Source organism: Chrysoperla carnea, chromosome 4 (assembly GCF_905475395.1).
Source record: "Chrysoperla carnea chromosome 4, inChrCarn1.1, whole genome shotgun sequence".
In the NCBI taxonomy this organism is placed as follows: domain Eukaryota; kingdom Metazoa; phylum Arthropoda; class Insecta; order Neuroptera; family Chrysopidae; genus Chrysoperla; species Chrysoperla carnea.
Window position 1 is genome coordinate 11524852 of NC_058340.1, and position 12774 is coordinate 11537625.

At 28.5% G+C, this 12774-nt stretch overlaps 3 protein-coding genes across 3 annotated transcripts; all 3 read right to left on the bottom strand.

The window, feature by feature from the left end:
* Positions 1 to 872: 872 nt before the first annotated feature.
* On the bottom strand, positions 873 to 3323 carry LOC123297918 (retinoid-inducible serine carboxypeptidase-like). Its single transcript, XM_044879749.1, has 8 exons — positions 3181 to 3323; positions 2888 to 3117; positions 2093 to 2323; positions 1912 to 2022; positions 1550 to 1763; positions 1322 to 1474; positions 1168 to 1245; positions 873 to 1102 (listed from the first exon to the last, which is right to left on the bottom strand). The coding sequence occupies exons 1-8, from the start codon at positions 3245 to 3247 to the stop codon at positions 888 to 890; spliced, it is 1299 nt and encodes a 432-aa protein (XP_044735684.1). The 5' UTR covers positions 3248 to 3323; the 3' UTR covers positions 873 to 887.
* Positions 3324 to 5169: 1846 nt separating this feature from the next.
* Positions 5170 to 8135, bottom strand: LOC123297638 (retinoid-inducible serine carboxypeptidase-like). Its single transcript, XM_044879383.1, has 8 exons — positions 8062 to 8135; positions 7759 to 7988; positions 6765 to 6995; positions 6594 to 6704; positions 5856 to 6072; positions 5621 to 5773; positions 5467 to 5544; positions 5170 to 5404 (listed from the first exon to the last, which is right to left on the bottom strand). The coding sequence occupies exons 1-8, from the start codon at positions 8126 to 8128 to the stop codon at positions 5190 to 5192; spliced, it is 1302 nt and encodes a 433-aa protein (XP_044735318.1). The 5' UTR covers positions 8129 to 8135; the 3' UTR covers positions 5170 to 5189.
* Positions 8136 to 9042: 907 nt separating this feature from the next.
* On the bottom strand, positions 9043 to 11993 carry LOC123297860 (retinoid-inducible serine carboxypeptidase-like). Its single transcript, XM_044879668.1, has 8 exons — positions 11939 to 11993; positions 11642 to 11871; positions 10500 to 10730; positions 10323 to 10433; positions 9560 to 9776; positions 9311 to 9460; positions 9102 to 9179; positions 9043 to 9056 (listed from the first exon to the last, which is right to left on the bottom strand). Exons 1-8 carry the CDS (start codon positions 11985 to 11987, stop codon positions 9043 to 9045), a joined length of 1080 nt encoding a protein of 359 aa, XP_044735603.1. The 5' UTR covers positions 11988 to 11993.
* Positions 11994 to 12774: the final 781 nt, after the last annotated feature.

Genomic DNA, 12774 nt, shown 5'->3' on the forward strand with positions numbered 1-12774 from the left:
ATTTAAATAATTTTTTTTTTTTTTTTAAATAATTTAATTATTATTACAGTTCGTATTTATATACAGAGCATTTATTGACATTCTGCATTGTATCAATTAATCAACACTTAAAGCATATAATTAAATATATTACCACATTTTAATTATTTATAGTTAAGAAAAACAAAATACTTTAAATTGGTATTGTCTAGTCAGCAAAAACTATTTTATAATAATTTTAATAATTATTTTATACTGTAAAACAAACCTTCGTTTGACCTTAATTATTCACTATAAAATATTTTAAAATGATTAACAAATTATACTGTAATTATACAACATTAAAGATACAGAAATAATAACGCTTGAGACAAGCATGTCATCTACGTCAACGTTTAAATTGATAAAATAAATTTAGAAAATATACAATTAGTTCTTAAACAATAAGCTACGAAATATTACTAGTGGTATATTTGTGATTTATTTGGTTTCCTTTCAGCAATATCGAAAATGGTTCCAACGATTTTCATGAAAATTACTATGCAGGGTTTTTTGGAGCGAAAAATCGATCTAGCTAAGTATAAACTTTTGTGCTTATGTTATTATTATTATTATAAATTATGGAAATGTTTTTTTTAGAAAATGTAATCAAAAATTGTTTAAACCTGTTTCGAAAATATAATTTAAGGCATTTATGCATGGTAAAATTATTTTCCCAACAAGTCGTTATATTTTTATAAAAGGTAACGTACCTACACGCTTTTTTAAAAATATGTACTAGTTATGAAAGTGGATTTATTAACGTTAGAAAAATCACCATTGTTGCCTTATTAATAAGACAACAAAGATGAGGAAATAGTAATAGAGGTAAATAAAAAAAATTTGGCTTAAATTTTTAATAACTTATTTTATTCAGTTGTAAGATTTTCAAGTATTTTAGCCATTGCATACGGATTATCAGCTGGCACCATATGACCAGAACGGCTCACCCAATAAAACTCAAACGTGCCATATTTCTTAACGAAACCTTCTATGTAACGATTGACTAACAATGGTTTTCGTTGTGCTTTTACCCAATGTCTTTTGTTCTTAAAATACATACCCATAACCCATTTATATGTTCCTGTGGACAAATATTCAGTCTTATTTTAATCTTTTAAGAATAAATGGCAGTAAATAATACATTACCTGGTGTATCAACAATTAAATCTAATTGTCCAGACACAACTTGTACTTTAATTGATGTTGTGTTCAAAACTTCTTCAACTATTAAAAGATTTTAATTTTAATTAAACAAGTTAAAATTTAATGTTAAGTTTAAATAAAATAAAATTATATTTACCAATGTGAATAACTGGCTTCATAAAATCTTCACTTAAGTTTGAAAATACCTGCTTATTAGATTCTGACCAATATACATTAGATGGCAGATTTAATGCCTGTTTTACTTCGTTGTTCATAATTGAATTCAAACTATCTGAGTCTTGTCGAGATTCTATTAATCATTCAAAAAGTGTTGAAGTCGAAACGATATTCAGTTGACTTTACAGTAAAATCAAATGCTACTTACCAAGACCGTCTACGAAGTTGGATTTATATCTTGTTTGGTATTTTACTTTTGTTAAGATATTATAGAAATCTATATTTTGCGTTACAGAGGTAGTTTCCGTTTCAGTTTGACCCCATTGATTCGTTGCTTCAGAATATCTGCCTGATTCTACCAGATCTTGGCATTTTCTTGCTTCTTTATCAATTTTCTCATAGCCATCAATATCAATCATTCCCTAAACAAACAGAAATTAATTAGTTAATATTATTTTTGGAAGTACAGCAATAATAAAAGTGGGCACTCAAGTATTTTTAAGAATAATACTATCTATGTATGCATATATAAATAACAGAGAAAGTTATAAATTTAAATTGTTTTCTCACCGTCACCAATAAAAATGGTGCCCAAGTTAGTACCGAATTAATTGGTGATATCCAAGAATCAATAAGAGTTACACCCTTTAAATTTGATTTGATTTTCCCTTCTTTAATTTCCTACAAAACGAATAAATGGAAATAATCTTATTAAATTTGTTCTTTTTAATTGATATTTGATGGCAATTACCTTATTTAAAAGTAACGCAAATTCAATATTCATTTTTCCACCATAAGACTCAGAAGTGATGTATAAAGGTGTGTTCTCAAACTGTGGTAATTTTTTATAAAATGATCGTAAACATTCTACCAAGTCTCTTGCTATTTGTGCGTTATTGGTGGTAAGAAGTGAAGTTGAGTCAACATAACTGAATCCGGTTCCAACAGGATTGTCAATGAATATAACATTGTAATCTTTTACCTGCGTAAAAAATATAGTTTTTTTTACCTGCGTAAAAATATAACATCTTTGGGAAAATTTTATTATGGATATTCATATTTTTATTTGTTTAATTGTTTAGATAAAATATAGTTTTCAGATTTTCGATATATAAAGAAGCATTCATATCATACCGCTTGTGAGAAGAATAATTATATTGTAAATATAATGTATATCAAAAAAACTTTAGTTGCAGTATAACATACGTTGATCTGAAATTATTTACATAGAGTTCCTATATACAAAATCCACATCCCCTTTTTAACCCCTTAGGAGATTAATTTCATAGGTCATTTAAGGAGCGTGTGACCAAAATTTCAGGCTGCTAGACTAAGCGGTGTAAGTATATATATATATATATAATACGGTTTTATTCTTAGTACAGTTTTTTTGGTTCATTCTATTAGAAAAATGAATTGTGACTGACATTACAGAACAAAGCGTGAATGATAATACCGTCACTTTGGATTGGAAAATAGTAATATCTTACGATCTTAGAAATATATTCCTGTGACTTGCGAATTCCTCAATGCTATAATCTCTTACCCAAGTATGATTTCTACGATTTAAATTAGAATCCAAAGGACCAAATTCTTCAAAATTTCCAATTCCAGTTGAAGAAACACCTGGCCCTCCTTGCAGCCATATTAGTAACGGTTTTGATTCCGGATTTTCTACATGTGCTGTGGTGTAGTATAACCACCAGAACATATGTGCACCTTTTCTAACTTCTGCATAATCCCATTCTTGTTCACCTGGACCGAACCCTTTTTTACCTAAAATGTTTTTAAAGTACGTATTCAAAACAATATAAACTACGAAAGATTTAATTTACTTACACCAACTAACAGAAATTATTAATAGAAATAATATCACTAATTTCATGTTTAAATAACACTTGCACATTTAACCATTTAACGTTTAGTAATGTTTAATCGTAAATCTATGTGTATTTATTGATTTTGTATTATTTATTGACATTAATAATCGAATATTATATTTAATTATTTGTTATTGTTTTATTTAAAATTTTTTATTTTTATATCAGTGTCGTATTAAATATCCAATGTAAATGAGTCAGTCAATCATACGCCCACATACGATATATCGATTTATGTGCCATACACATTTATTTCATGATATTGGGAGGTTGCAGGTTCGAATCCAGGCAGCGGCCGATCAGTTACAATTATAATTAATGGGGCAGTAAATTGGTCACAATGTGGTTGTTACACAAGAAGGTAATTGTTATATGTAGTTTAAAATAAAATAAAGATTAAGAATCATGTTGTAGGTGGCCTAATGTTTATAGTTGGATTTATAAAAACGGAGTTGAATGAACGAGGTTAAACTCCATTATTTATTATTATTGTAACTTAAAGAGTTGTCGTGGGACACTCGGTAGGAATTATGTTCCTATCGTATCTTCGTATATTATAAATGTAGCGCGTATTTTTTTGCTGGTTTGAATGATTGATTATGCACATGTTCAATTTTGTAACATCATTTTGTGTTTTTTTCTTCAGTCTATATTTTTTTTAAATATTTACTGTGACTTGTAGTCGATTTGCTATAAAAAAAACACAATTCCAAAAAAGAAAAATATACAATAAGATAAAAATTATTCGAAAATACAAATAACTGTATTAGTAATTAATTATTATCATTTTATGAATTAATTGTAATATTGGTTTAAAAAGGACATACTTCTTATTTAGTAGTCAACACAGTTTGTGCGTAAATTACCTTCATTTGCCTTGATCAAGATATTTATTATGACATAACATAGAATATCCTTGTACTTACTTTAAATTATCTCCATTATCTTTAACTTCTGATAAGTCACAACTCATTTTTTTGAAATGAAAAAACATAAATTTTAGACAAAAAATACAAATTGACAGATTGTAAGATATTTTTTCATAATCTCAAAATACAGTGCATGCTGAATCGATTAAAAAAGTTTTAGTTTCATAGGTAACGTACATGCCGGTCGTTTTTGGGTCGTTTTTATTTGTTGCACTTTTTTTGGTTTTACCTCCCAACCAGCAAACAAATTAGAACGTGCGAAAAGAAAAATAGTTCCAGGAAATACAGGATGTTCATATTCGCCACTGAGTGTATGTAAGTAAAAAATTAATTTTTCAAATAATTTACTAAAAAATATTTTGCGTAATGGCGATAAAAAACCCAAATAATTATAACCTACTTACATATTCATAAATTATTTTGAATGATAAAATACATTGTGTAATATAATTAGACAGACAACTTAAGTTTACTTCGTACATTGTGTATTTTGGATGTAGAGGAGTACATACCGGCCCACCTGCCGGGAAAAAATTTTGGGTTCAATTCCTATGTTTAAGGTCCAATAAACAGATACTTTATTCTCATTTTAAATCTTAAACCTCAAGCATAAATTTTACATTTACATAATACAGTTAATTTTTGTTGAAAATTTTTCGATAAAATCTGAGAAATCCTGTAATTCGAACGTCACTTTATAAGTTGTGAAAATGGTTTTTGGTGAAAACTTTTAATTGGAAAAAAATGTGATGATAAAGAAACTCTAATAATAAAGTAGCACTCATACGCGCAATTTTAAAACAAAAAAAATTATTAATTTTTTTTAATGCAAATGTGTTTGAATTGAATACACTTTTTCGATTTTGTGTGTTGCTTTGTGTGATTATGTGAAGTTGAATGAAATTTGTGTAACATTTTTTCAAAAGGGCAGCATAATCTCCCTTGTTCCCATAATATTATTACATAACCAATATAAGTTACTAGGGATGGAGGTAAAAATTAAAAAATTTTTAATTGAAGTTTTTAATAATTAATTTTTTTATTCATTTGTTAGATTTTCAAGTATTTTAGCCATTGCATACGGATTATCTGCTGGCACCATATGACCAGAACGGCTAACCCAATAAAACTCAAACGTGCCATATTTCTTAACATAACCTTCTATGTAACGATTGGCTAACAATGGTTTTCGTTTTGCATTCAACCAATTTCTTTTGTCCTTAAAATGCATATCCATAACCCATTTATATGTTCCTGTGAAAATTATTCATAATTTTTTTAATCGTTTATGAATGATGGGTATAAAATAATATTACCTGGTGTATCAACAATTAAATCTAATTGCCCAGACACAACTTGTACTTTAATTGATGTTGTATTCAAAACTTCTTCAACTATTAAAAGATTTTAATTTTAATTAAACAAGTTAAAATTTAATGTTAAGTTTAAATAAAATAATTTTATATTTACCAATGTGAATAACTGGCTTCATAAAATCTTCACCTAAAGTTGAAAATACCTGCCCATTGGATTCTGTCCAATATATATCAGATGACAGATTTAATGCCTTTTTTACTTCGTTGTTCATAATAGAATTCAGACTATCAGAGGCTTGTCGTAACTCTATTAAACATTCAAAAAGAAATAATTTGTGTATTCGAAACGATATTCAGCTGACTTTACAGTGAATTCAAATGCTACTTACGAAGGCCATGCACGAAGTTTGAATTATATCTTATTGGGTAACCTTTTACTTTTGTTAAAATATTATAGAAATCTATGTTCTGAGTTACAGAGAAAATTACTGTTTCAGTTTGACTCCATTGATTCGTTGCTTCAGTATATCTGCCTGAGTCTAAAAGATCTTGACATTTTCTTGCTTCTTTATCAATTCTCTCATATCCATCAATATCAATCATTCCCTAAACAAATAAATAAATTACTAAATATTCTTTGTAGAAGAACAACATAAGTAAAACTTTTTACATTTAAACATTTGTTATATCTCTAATTGTTTAACATAAGCAAAACTCAAAATTTTAACATTTCTGAAAATTATGTAAATTTTTCAAGCATCATATTTCAAAAAATATTAGACATACAGAGCTGTTGGTTGCCTTCAATTGTTTCTAATTTAATATACTTTCAAAATGACTGGCAATTAATGTTAAAAGCTCATCGTTTTTGAATTAAATTGCATAAACTGAAAAAAGTTTTGCAGTTTTTCCCGGATTCAAGTATTGGAAGGTTTCGTTATAGCTATTTGTGAATAAACCCGAGATGAAAACAAGTAGAAAGAATGCAAACTATGGATTTTTAAAAAATTTGTTGGAAAAAAAAATTAATCGCAAACGAATTTAAAGGAAAAAAAAGTATATTAAATTATGTTTGTGTTTTAACAATTTTCAGAAATATATTAGGAGTAGCTAATAGTTTTACTCACTGTTTCCAATAAAAATGGTGCCCATGTTAGTACTGAATCAATTGGTGATATCCAAGAATCAATCAGAGTTACACCTTTTAAATTTGATTTGATTTTCCCTTCTTTAATTTCCTGCAAAACGCATAAATAGAAGTAGTGTTGCTAAACTGATATCTATTTAGTATTACCTACCTGATCTAAAAGTAACGCAAATTCAATATCCATTTTTCCACCATAAGATTCAGAAGTGATGTATAAAGGTGTGCTCTCAAACTGTGGTAATTTTTTATAAAATGATCGTAAACATTCTACCAAGTCTCTTGCTATTTGTGCGTTATTGGTGGTAAGAAGTGAAGTTGAGTCAACATAACTGAATCCAGTTCCAACAGGATTGTCAATGAATATAACATTGTAATCTTTTACCTGCGTAAAAAAGGATATACATCTAATATTCTGCATAATCACAATTTTTATAATAAACAAGGCAATATGAAAGGAAACAAGGCGATATGAAAGGAATTCATTGTATGCTAATTCGCTTTATTTACTGTATCCTATCCAGAAGTAGTCACATGCAGTTTCTGCGATGACCAAATTGGTTATCATTGCCACTGGCCGTTGGATATAAATAGCCATGAGCAGCAGTGATTTCCTTTGAAAATTTTTATTAAATTACAGTAGAAAAAGAGCAAACTTCAATTATTCTTGATGTGTGCCTGTAGGTACACAAAAACCGTTTATTTTGAATATTAAAACTCAGGACTGAAATTGTTGCTGTTGTGTTTTTCTTCTGCTAAAAGTAATCACTTCCAGTGTTTTATATGCATGGAAAATTTTGTATTGCTAGATTGTAAAATGACAGATTAAGGTGCCTCAATTTCTTTCTTCTATCTAGAAAAAGCTGAAAATTATCTGTTTTCATTAGAATGAGAAAAAATTTTCGAAGTTCTTCATTATTTTGTGGCTTTGTCATAAGATCTGTAAACGGTCAAGTAAGATCAAGGACAAAATGAAAAGCTATTTTTATATACCATTTACGCGAAAGCTATGACCATTCTTGGTAGAAAGGATTTAAGTAAGACATCCAAACCGGTCACATTCCTACGTTCTATGTTTAGAAATATATTTCCGTGGGTTAGTGAATTCCTTCTGCCACACTTTACATATTAATACTTTAATCCCTTACCCAAGTATGATTTCTGGGATTCAAGTTAGAATCCAAGGGGCCTAGTTCTTCGAAATTTCCGTATCCTGTGGAAGAACCGCCTGGACCGCCTTGTAACCAGATTATTAATGGTTTTGATTCCGGTTTTTCCACATCTGCTGTGGTGTAATATAACCACCAGAACATATGTGCACCTTTTCTAACTTCTGCATAGTCCCAATCTTGTTCTCCAGGACCGAATCCTTGTTTGCCTAAAAAGTTTATAATGTACACAATAAAAAATTTGCTATATTATTGCAGATAAGATCGATTGAATTTACTTACACCAACAAACAGATATTATAAATAAAAATAGTATCACTAATTTCATGTTTAAATAACACTTGTACATTTGATTACTAAAATGATGAGAAAAGATAGCTCATTTATTTATATTTACTGATTTTGAAGTGGCAATTTTATCGGTAAATACATTTCGAAGATAGGTACCGAAAACAATTGACTTTAACAATCGAATATTATCTTTAATTATTTGATATTGTTTCAAATATTTTTTTGGTAAATCAGTGTCGGATTAAATTAGTAATATAAATCAGTCAATCAATCATACAAATGATCGATCAGAAAGCTAAATTCCATACACATTTATTTTTGTGATATAAGGCCATAAAGAACTACAATTTGCAAACCATCCTTACCCTGTAAAAAAATAAATAAACCTCTTTTAAAAATTCACATTAAACCATTTTCGGCTTTCGGCTCTTGGAAAATGAAATTTACTTATTTTTCAATATGAATCTACGCTGATTTCTGTGCCTTTTTAGTGTAGTATGCATCTACACCAAAAATGGTCAAACGTTTCCTCTTCCATATCACATTGTTTGCCCTAAATTTTATGGTGTAAAAATCTCGATCTATCTAAAAATTGTTAAAATTTCGTTTTAAACATTTTCCAGGTTTTTGGAAACTTTATTACTTTTCCGATATTCACTCGCTTCGCCTGCGGTGTACAAATGATCTAACATTTTATTTTATTCTTCTGCTTAAATTAAAGCTAATTGAATTTGCAATATCATCTTTTCTTATGATTTTATCCACAAAATGAGTATTTTTTCCGATATCAAAGTCGAAAATAGACCAAGTATTAAAATTTCACTTTGTTCGAAAAAATTGCCGATTTTCGGAGAGCTAGATCTCGGTAAGTATTGAAGGTACAGAGCTGGTTTTGATCTCAAATTGTAGCAATTTTCTTCTATTTAAAAAACTTAAAGAAAATATTTAAAAAAAAAACGCATAGTTTTGGACTTATATTGGGAAAACTAAAAAAAGGGCAAAAATTACTAAAGTAGTACATAATACATTACCTGGTAAATCAACAATTAAATCTAATTGTCCACCCACAACTTGTACTTTAATTGATGTTGTGTTCAAAACTTCTTCAACTGTTTAAAATATTTTAATTTTAATAAAACACGCAAATATTTTACACTCAACAGTAATAAATATTCATGTGAAAACTTATGCTAACGAGGCACATTTGAGTGAAATATCTTTTGGGGGTTGACTTACTTACCAATGTAAATTACTGGTTTCATAAAATCTTCACTTAAATATTCAAAAACCTGCGAGTTTATACTAGTCCAAGAAACATAAGATGGTATATTTAATGCCTTTTTTACCTCATTATTCATGAGAGAATCGAGCGAGTTATCGTTGTTTGGTTCTAGTTAACATGAATAATAAAAAAAAAACTATGTAATACAATATTTCTAGACCATAAGAAGAATAAAAAGCAAGATTAAGAGATTTAGATTAAATTTACCCAGGTCTAGTGAAAATTTTAATTTAGTCTTTCTCGTACTAAGCTCCGCTTTTATTAAAATGTTATAAAAATCTATATTTGAAGTTACTAACGTAATTTCATCTTCTGTTTTGGCCCATTGGTCCGTTGCCTCAGAATATAAGCCAGCGTCTACGAGATCTTTACATTTTTGAGCTTCTTTATCAATTCGCTTATATCCATCAATGTCAATAAGACCCTGCAAGTTCAAAATTATAAATTTTTTATAAAAAAAGAGCCTAAAATTATGTAAAATTGTTGACAATATAAAAGTGTTCTTTGAGAAGGTAAACATTTCGAAATGAAGCAATTGACATAAATTTTGAATGACTTCTGCTTGAAACATGTCCTCCAAGGTTAAATAGCTTTGTATCAGGAAAACTTGAGGTAGTAATAGCGCCAAGGCAAGAGTTTAGACTTGTGGTTGAAATTATTTGTACCTTATTTTCAACTTTGATGATGAATTTTGTTATAACTTCATGAATGTAGGCGAAAAAAAGAATAAAATTTTTCGATACCTGCCTTGGCTTTTGAATTATCGAAAGCTAAGTAATCATATTTTTAAAATTACTCCAGATATCGAAAATTTGTTTTTGATATCTTATTTTTCGTCTTATATTGTCAAGTTATAATATAGTTCAACATCAAAATTGAAAATATTAATTTTCTTTTAAATTTGTTAGGTTGTTAGAGTGCTGAGATGGTTATATAAGGTTTTGTTAGCCGCTTCTATTATTATACTCACAGTCTGAAACAGAAATGGTGCCCATGCCAAAACTGAATCAATTGGAGATATCCAAGAATCGATCAAACTTACTCCTTTTAAATTAGCTTTTATTTGCTTTTCTTTGATTTCCTATAATAAATAAATACATTATCAATAAACTAAAATATTCAAAATTTCATTTTTAAATGTATCTACCTTATCCAAATTAAGAGCAAATTCAATTGCCATTTTTCCACCATAAGATTCAGATGTGATGTATAAAGGTGTATCTTCAAACTGCGGTAATTTTTTGTAAATTGATCGTAAACATTCTATCAAATCCCTTGCTATTTGTGTATTGTTGGTTGTAAGCAGTGAATCTGAATCAACATAACTGAATCCAGTTCCAACAGGATTGTCAATAAAAATGACATTATAATCCTTCACCTGCAAAAATAATCATTTACATGTAGATCACAATTTAAAATTTTATAAGGCCAGCATTCACTGGCAAGCTAACGCGCTTCGTCAATGTGTGACAAACCGAGATTTTTCTGACGAGCCGTAATGTTGGTTGCATATAAAATGAAAACTTTTAAATATATTTTATATACCTGTCCCAAAATATGTCATTTTTTATGTACTCAAATATGCTTTATTTTAGTACACATTCAATTTTTTTGTGCAGCAGTTTTGCTTAAAAAAATTTTTAGCTTAATTTAATTCTTTTGTCAGTACTTATATATCTTAAAGAAAATGAAAGCAATAATATTTTTGAAGTGAAAACTTCTTTAGGCGCGTTGAGCACTTTTTTGGGTGAACAAAATTCATGGAACTCGCGTAATCGTCACGCTCCACAGTGAAAACATCGGTTTTCACCCAATCACTGAAGTAAAGCTACATTGAGCACACGTAGTTCTAGGATAGGTGACCGCTTGAAACACTGTGTGTTATTTCTGTTTTATTATCTATAATAGTTTATTATACACACGTTCATAATTTCAATTTACAAATTATGAAATTTTAATTATTTATAGGATAATTAATTTAAAAAAATCCAATTATTTTAAAGTTTTATGTTTTAATTTCCATCGACAGTCCCTATGACTGACTACCTTTTTTTATGTATCGATATTAGCACTAAATGTGCTTGATTTTAATACACTGTTCGATTTTGTGGGTAGGTACTGGAATTGTTGTGTTGGCTTAATAAACCCTGCAGAAAAATCAATTTTTAAAGAATACTATAATTTAAAGTGTATTAATTGGTTTATAACCCTGTCTTTTTCTGGTTTCAACAATTGATTGAGCTTTTCCTATTTGTTTTTAATTTAAATTTATAGAATATGGTTACATACCAAAGTGTAATTTCGTTCATTTAAATTAGGATCTAACGGACCAATTTCTTTAAAATTTCCTAGACCAGTTGAAGAACCACCTGGACCTCCTTGTAACCATATTAATAATGGTCTCGATTCTGGCTTTTTCTCATTTGCAGTAGTGTAAAACAGCCACCAAAACATATGTGCACCTGGTCTAACTTCTGCATAATCCCAATCTTGTTTGCCAGGACCGAATCCAGTTTTACCTATAATTTTTGAAATATGTTTTTACAATAACTCACTAATATTTTATGATTTACCATGCACACTTACAGTCATGGGGAGATAAAGTACATGAAATAAATAATAGCAACAACTTCATGCTTAAACTTCAAGTCAAATTATAAAATAAAAAATGAACCGATAAGTAGATTTATATTTATTCATTTGAAAATCTAATTTTATCAAAAATATTTGAAATATTTGTTTACAATTAACAGAGAGTCATAAGGTATAAATATCTCAAAATTTCGAAATCCAGGGTTAGTCAATGAATCTTTATAAAAACGAGTTCGTTTCATTGTTTAAAGTTTACTTAAAGAAGTGAAAAACAAAACTTTGTGCGATCTTGCCCAGGGAGAAAGAGTCACATCTTCTCGGGGGTGGAAAAATTTATGTTGAAAATGAATTCTAAGCAAAAAAGTCGTTCAAGCATATTTCAAAAAATCAATACTTTCTGAGTTATTAGCGATTGAAATTCGGAGTATTTAACTTCAAATAACTGAAAAATTTGCAGTTTTTTAAGCAAGTATATCATAAGCTTTTTAAATTACTTAAAAAACCATGAAAATGACAAAAATTTCAAGTAATTTGCACTAAAATTAACGGACTAATAATGAAAACAAAGTTTATCGTACCGATCTTTTCATGTTTTATTCGGCACGAATACTGATGAATTTACCACGGGAACTAAAATTAATAGTTGCCCTGTTCCAATTTACTCTAAGTATTTACCGGCAACATGCTCAAAAAGTTCTGGCAGTTGCTGATATATATTTTGTGTGTTAATATAATTAAAAGCAAAATTTTTTCCCCTAACTATTTTGTTGTAATTTTAATTATTTTTCGTGTTATGTAACGATAAATTACAATATTTCAAAAAATAAGTA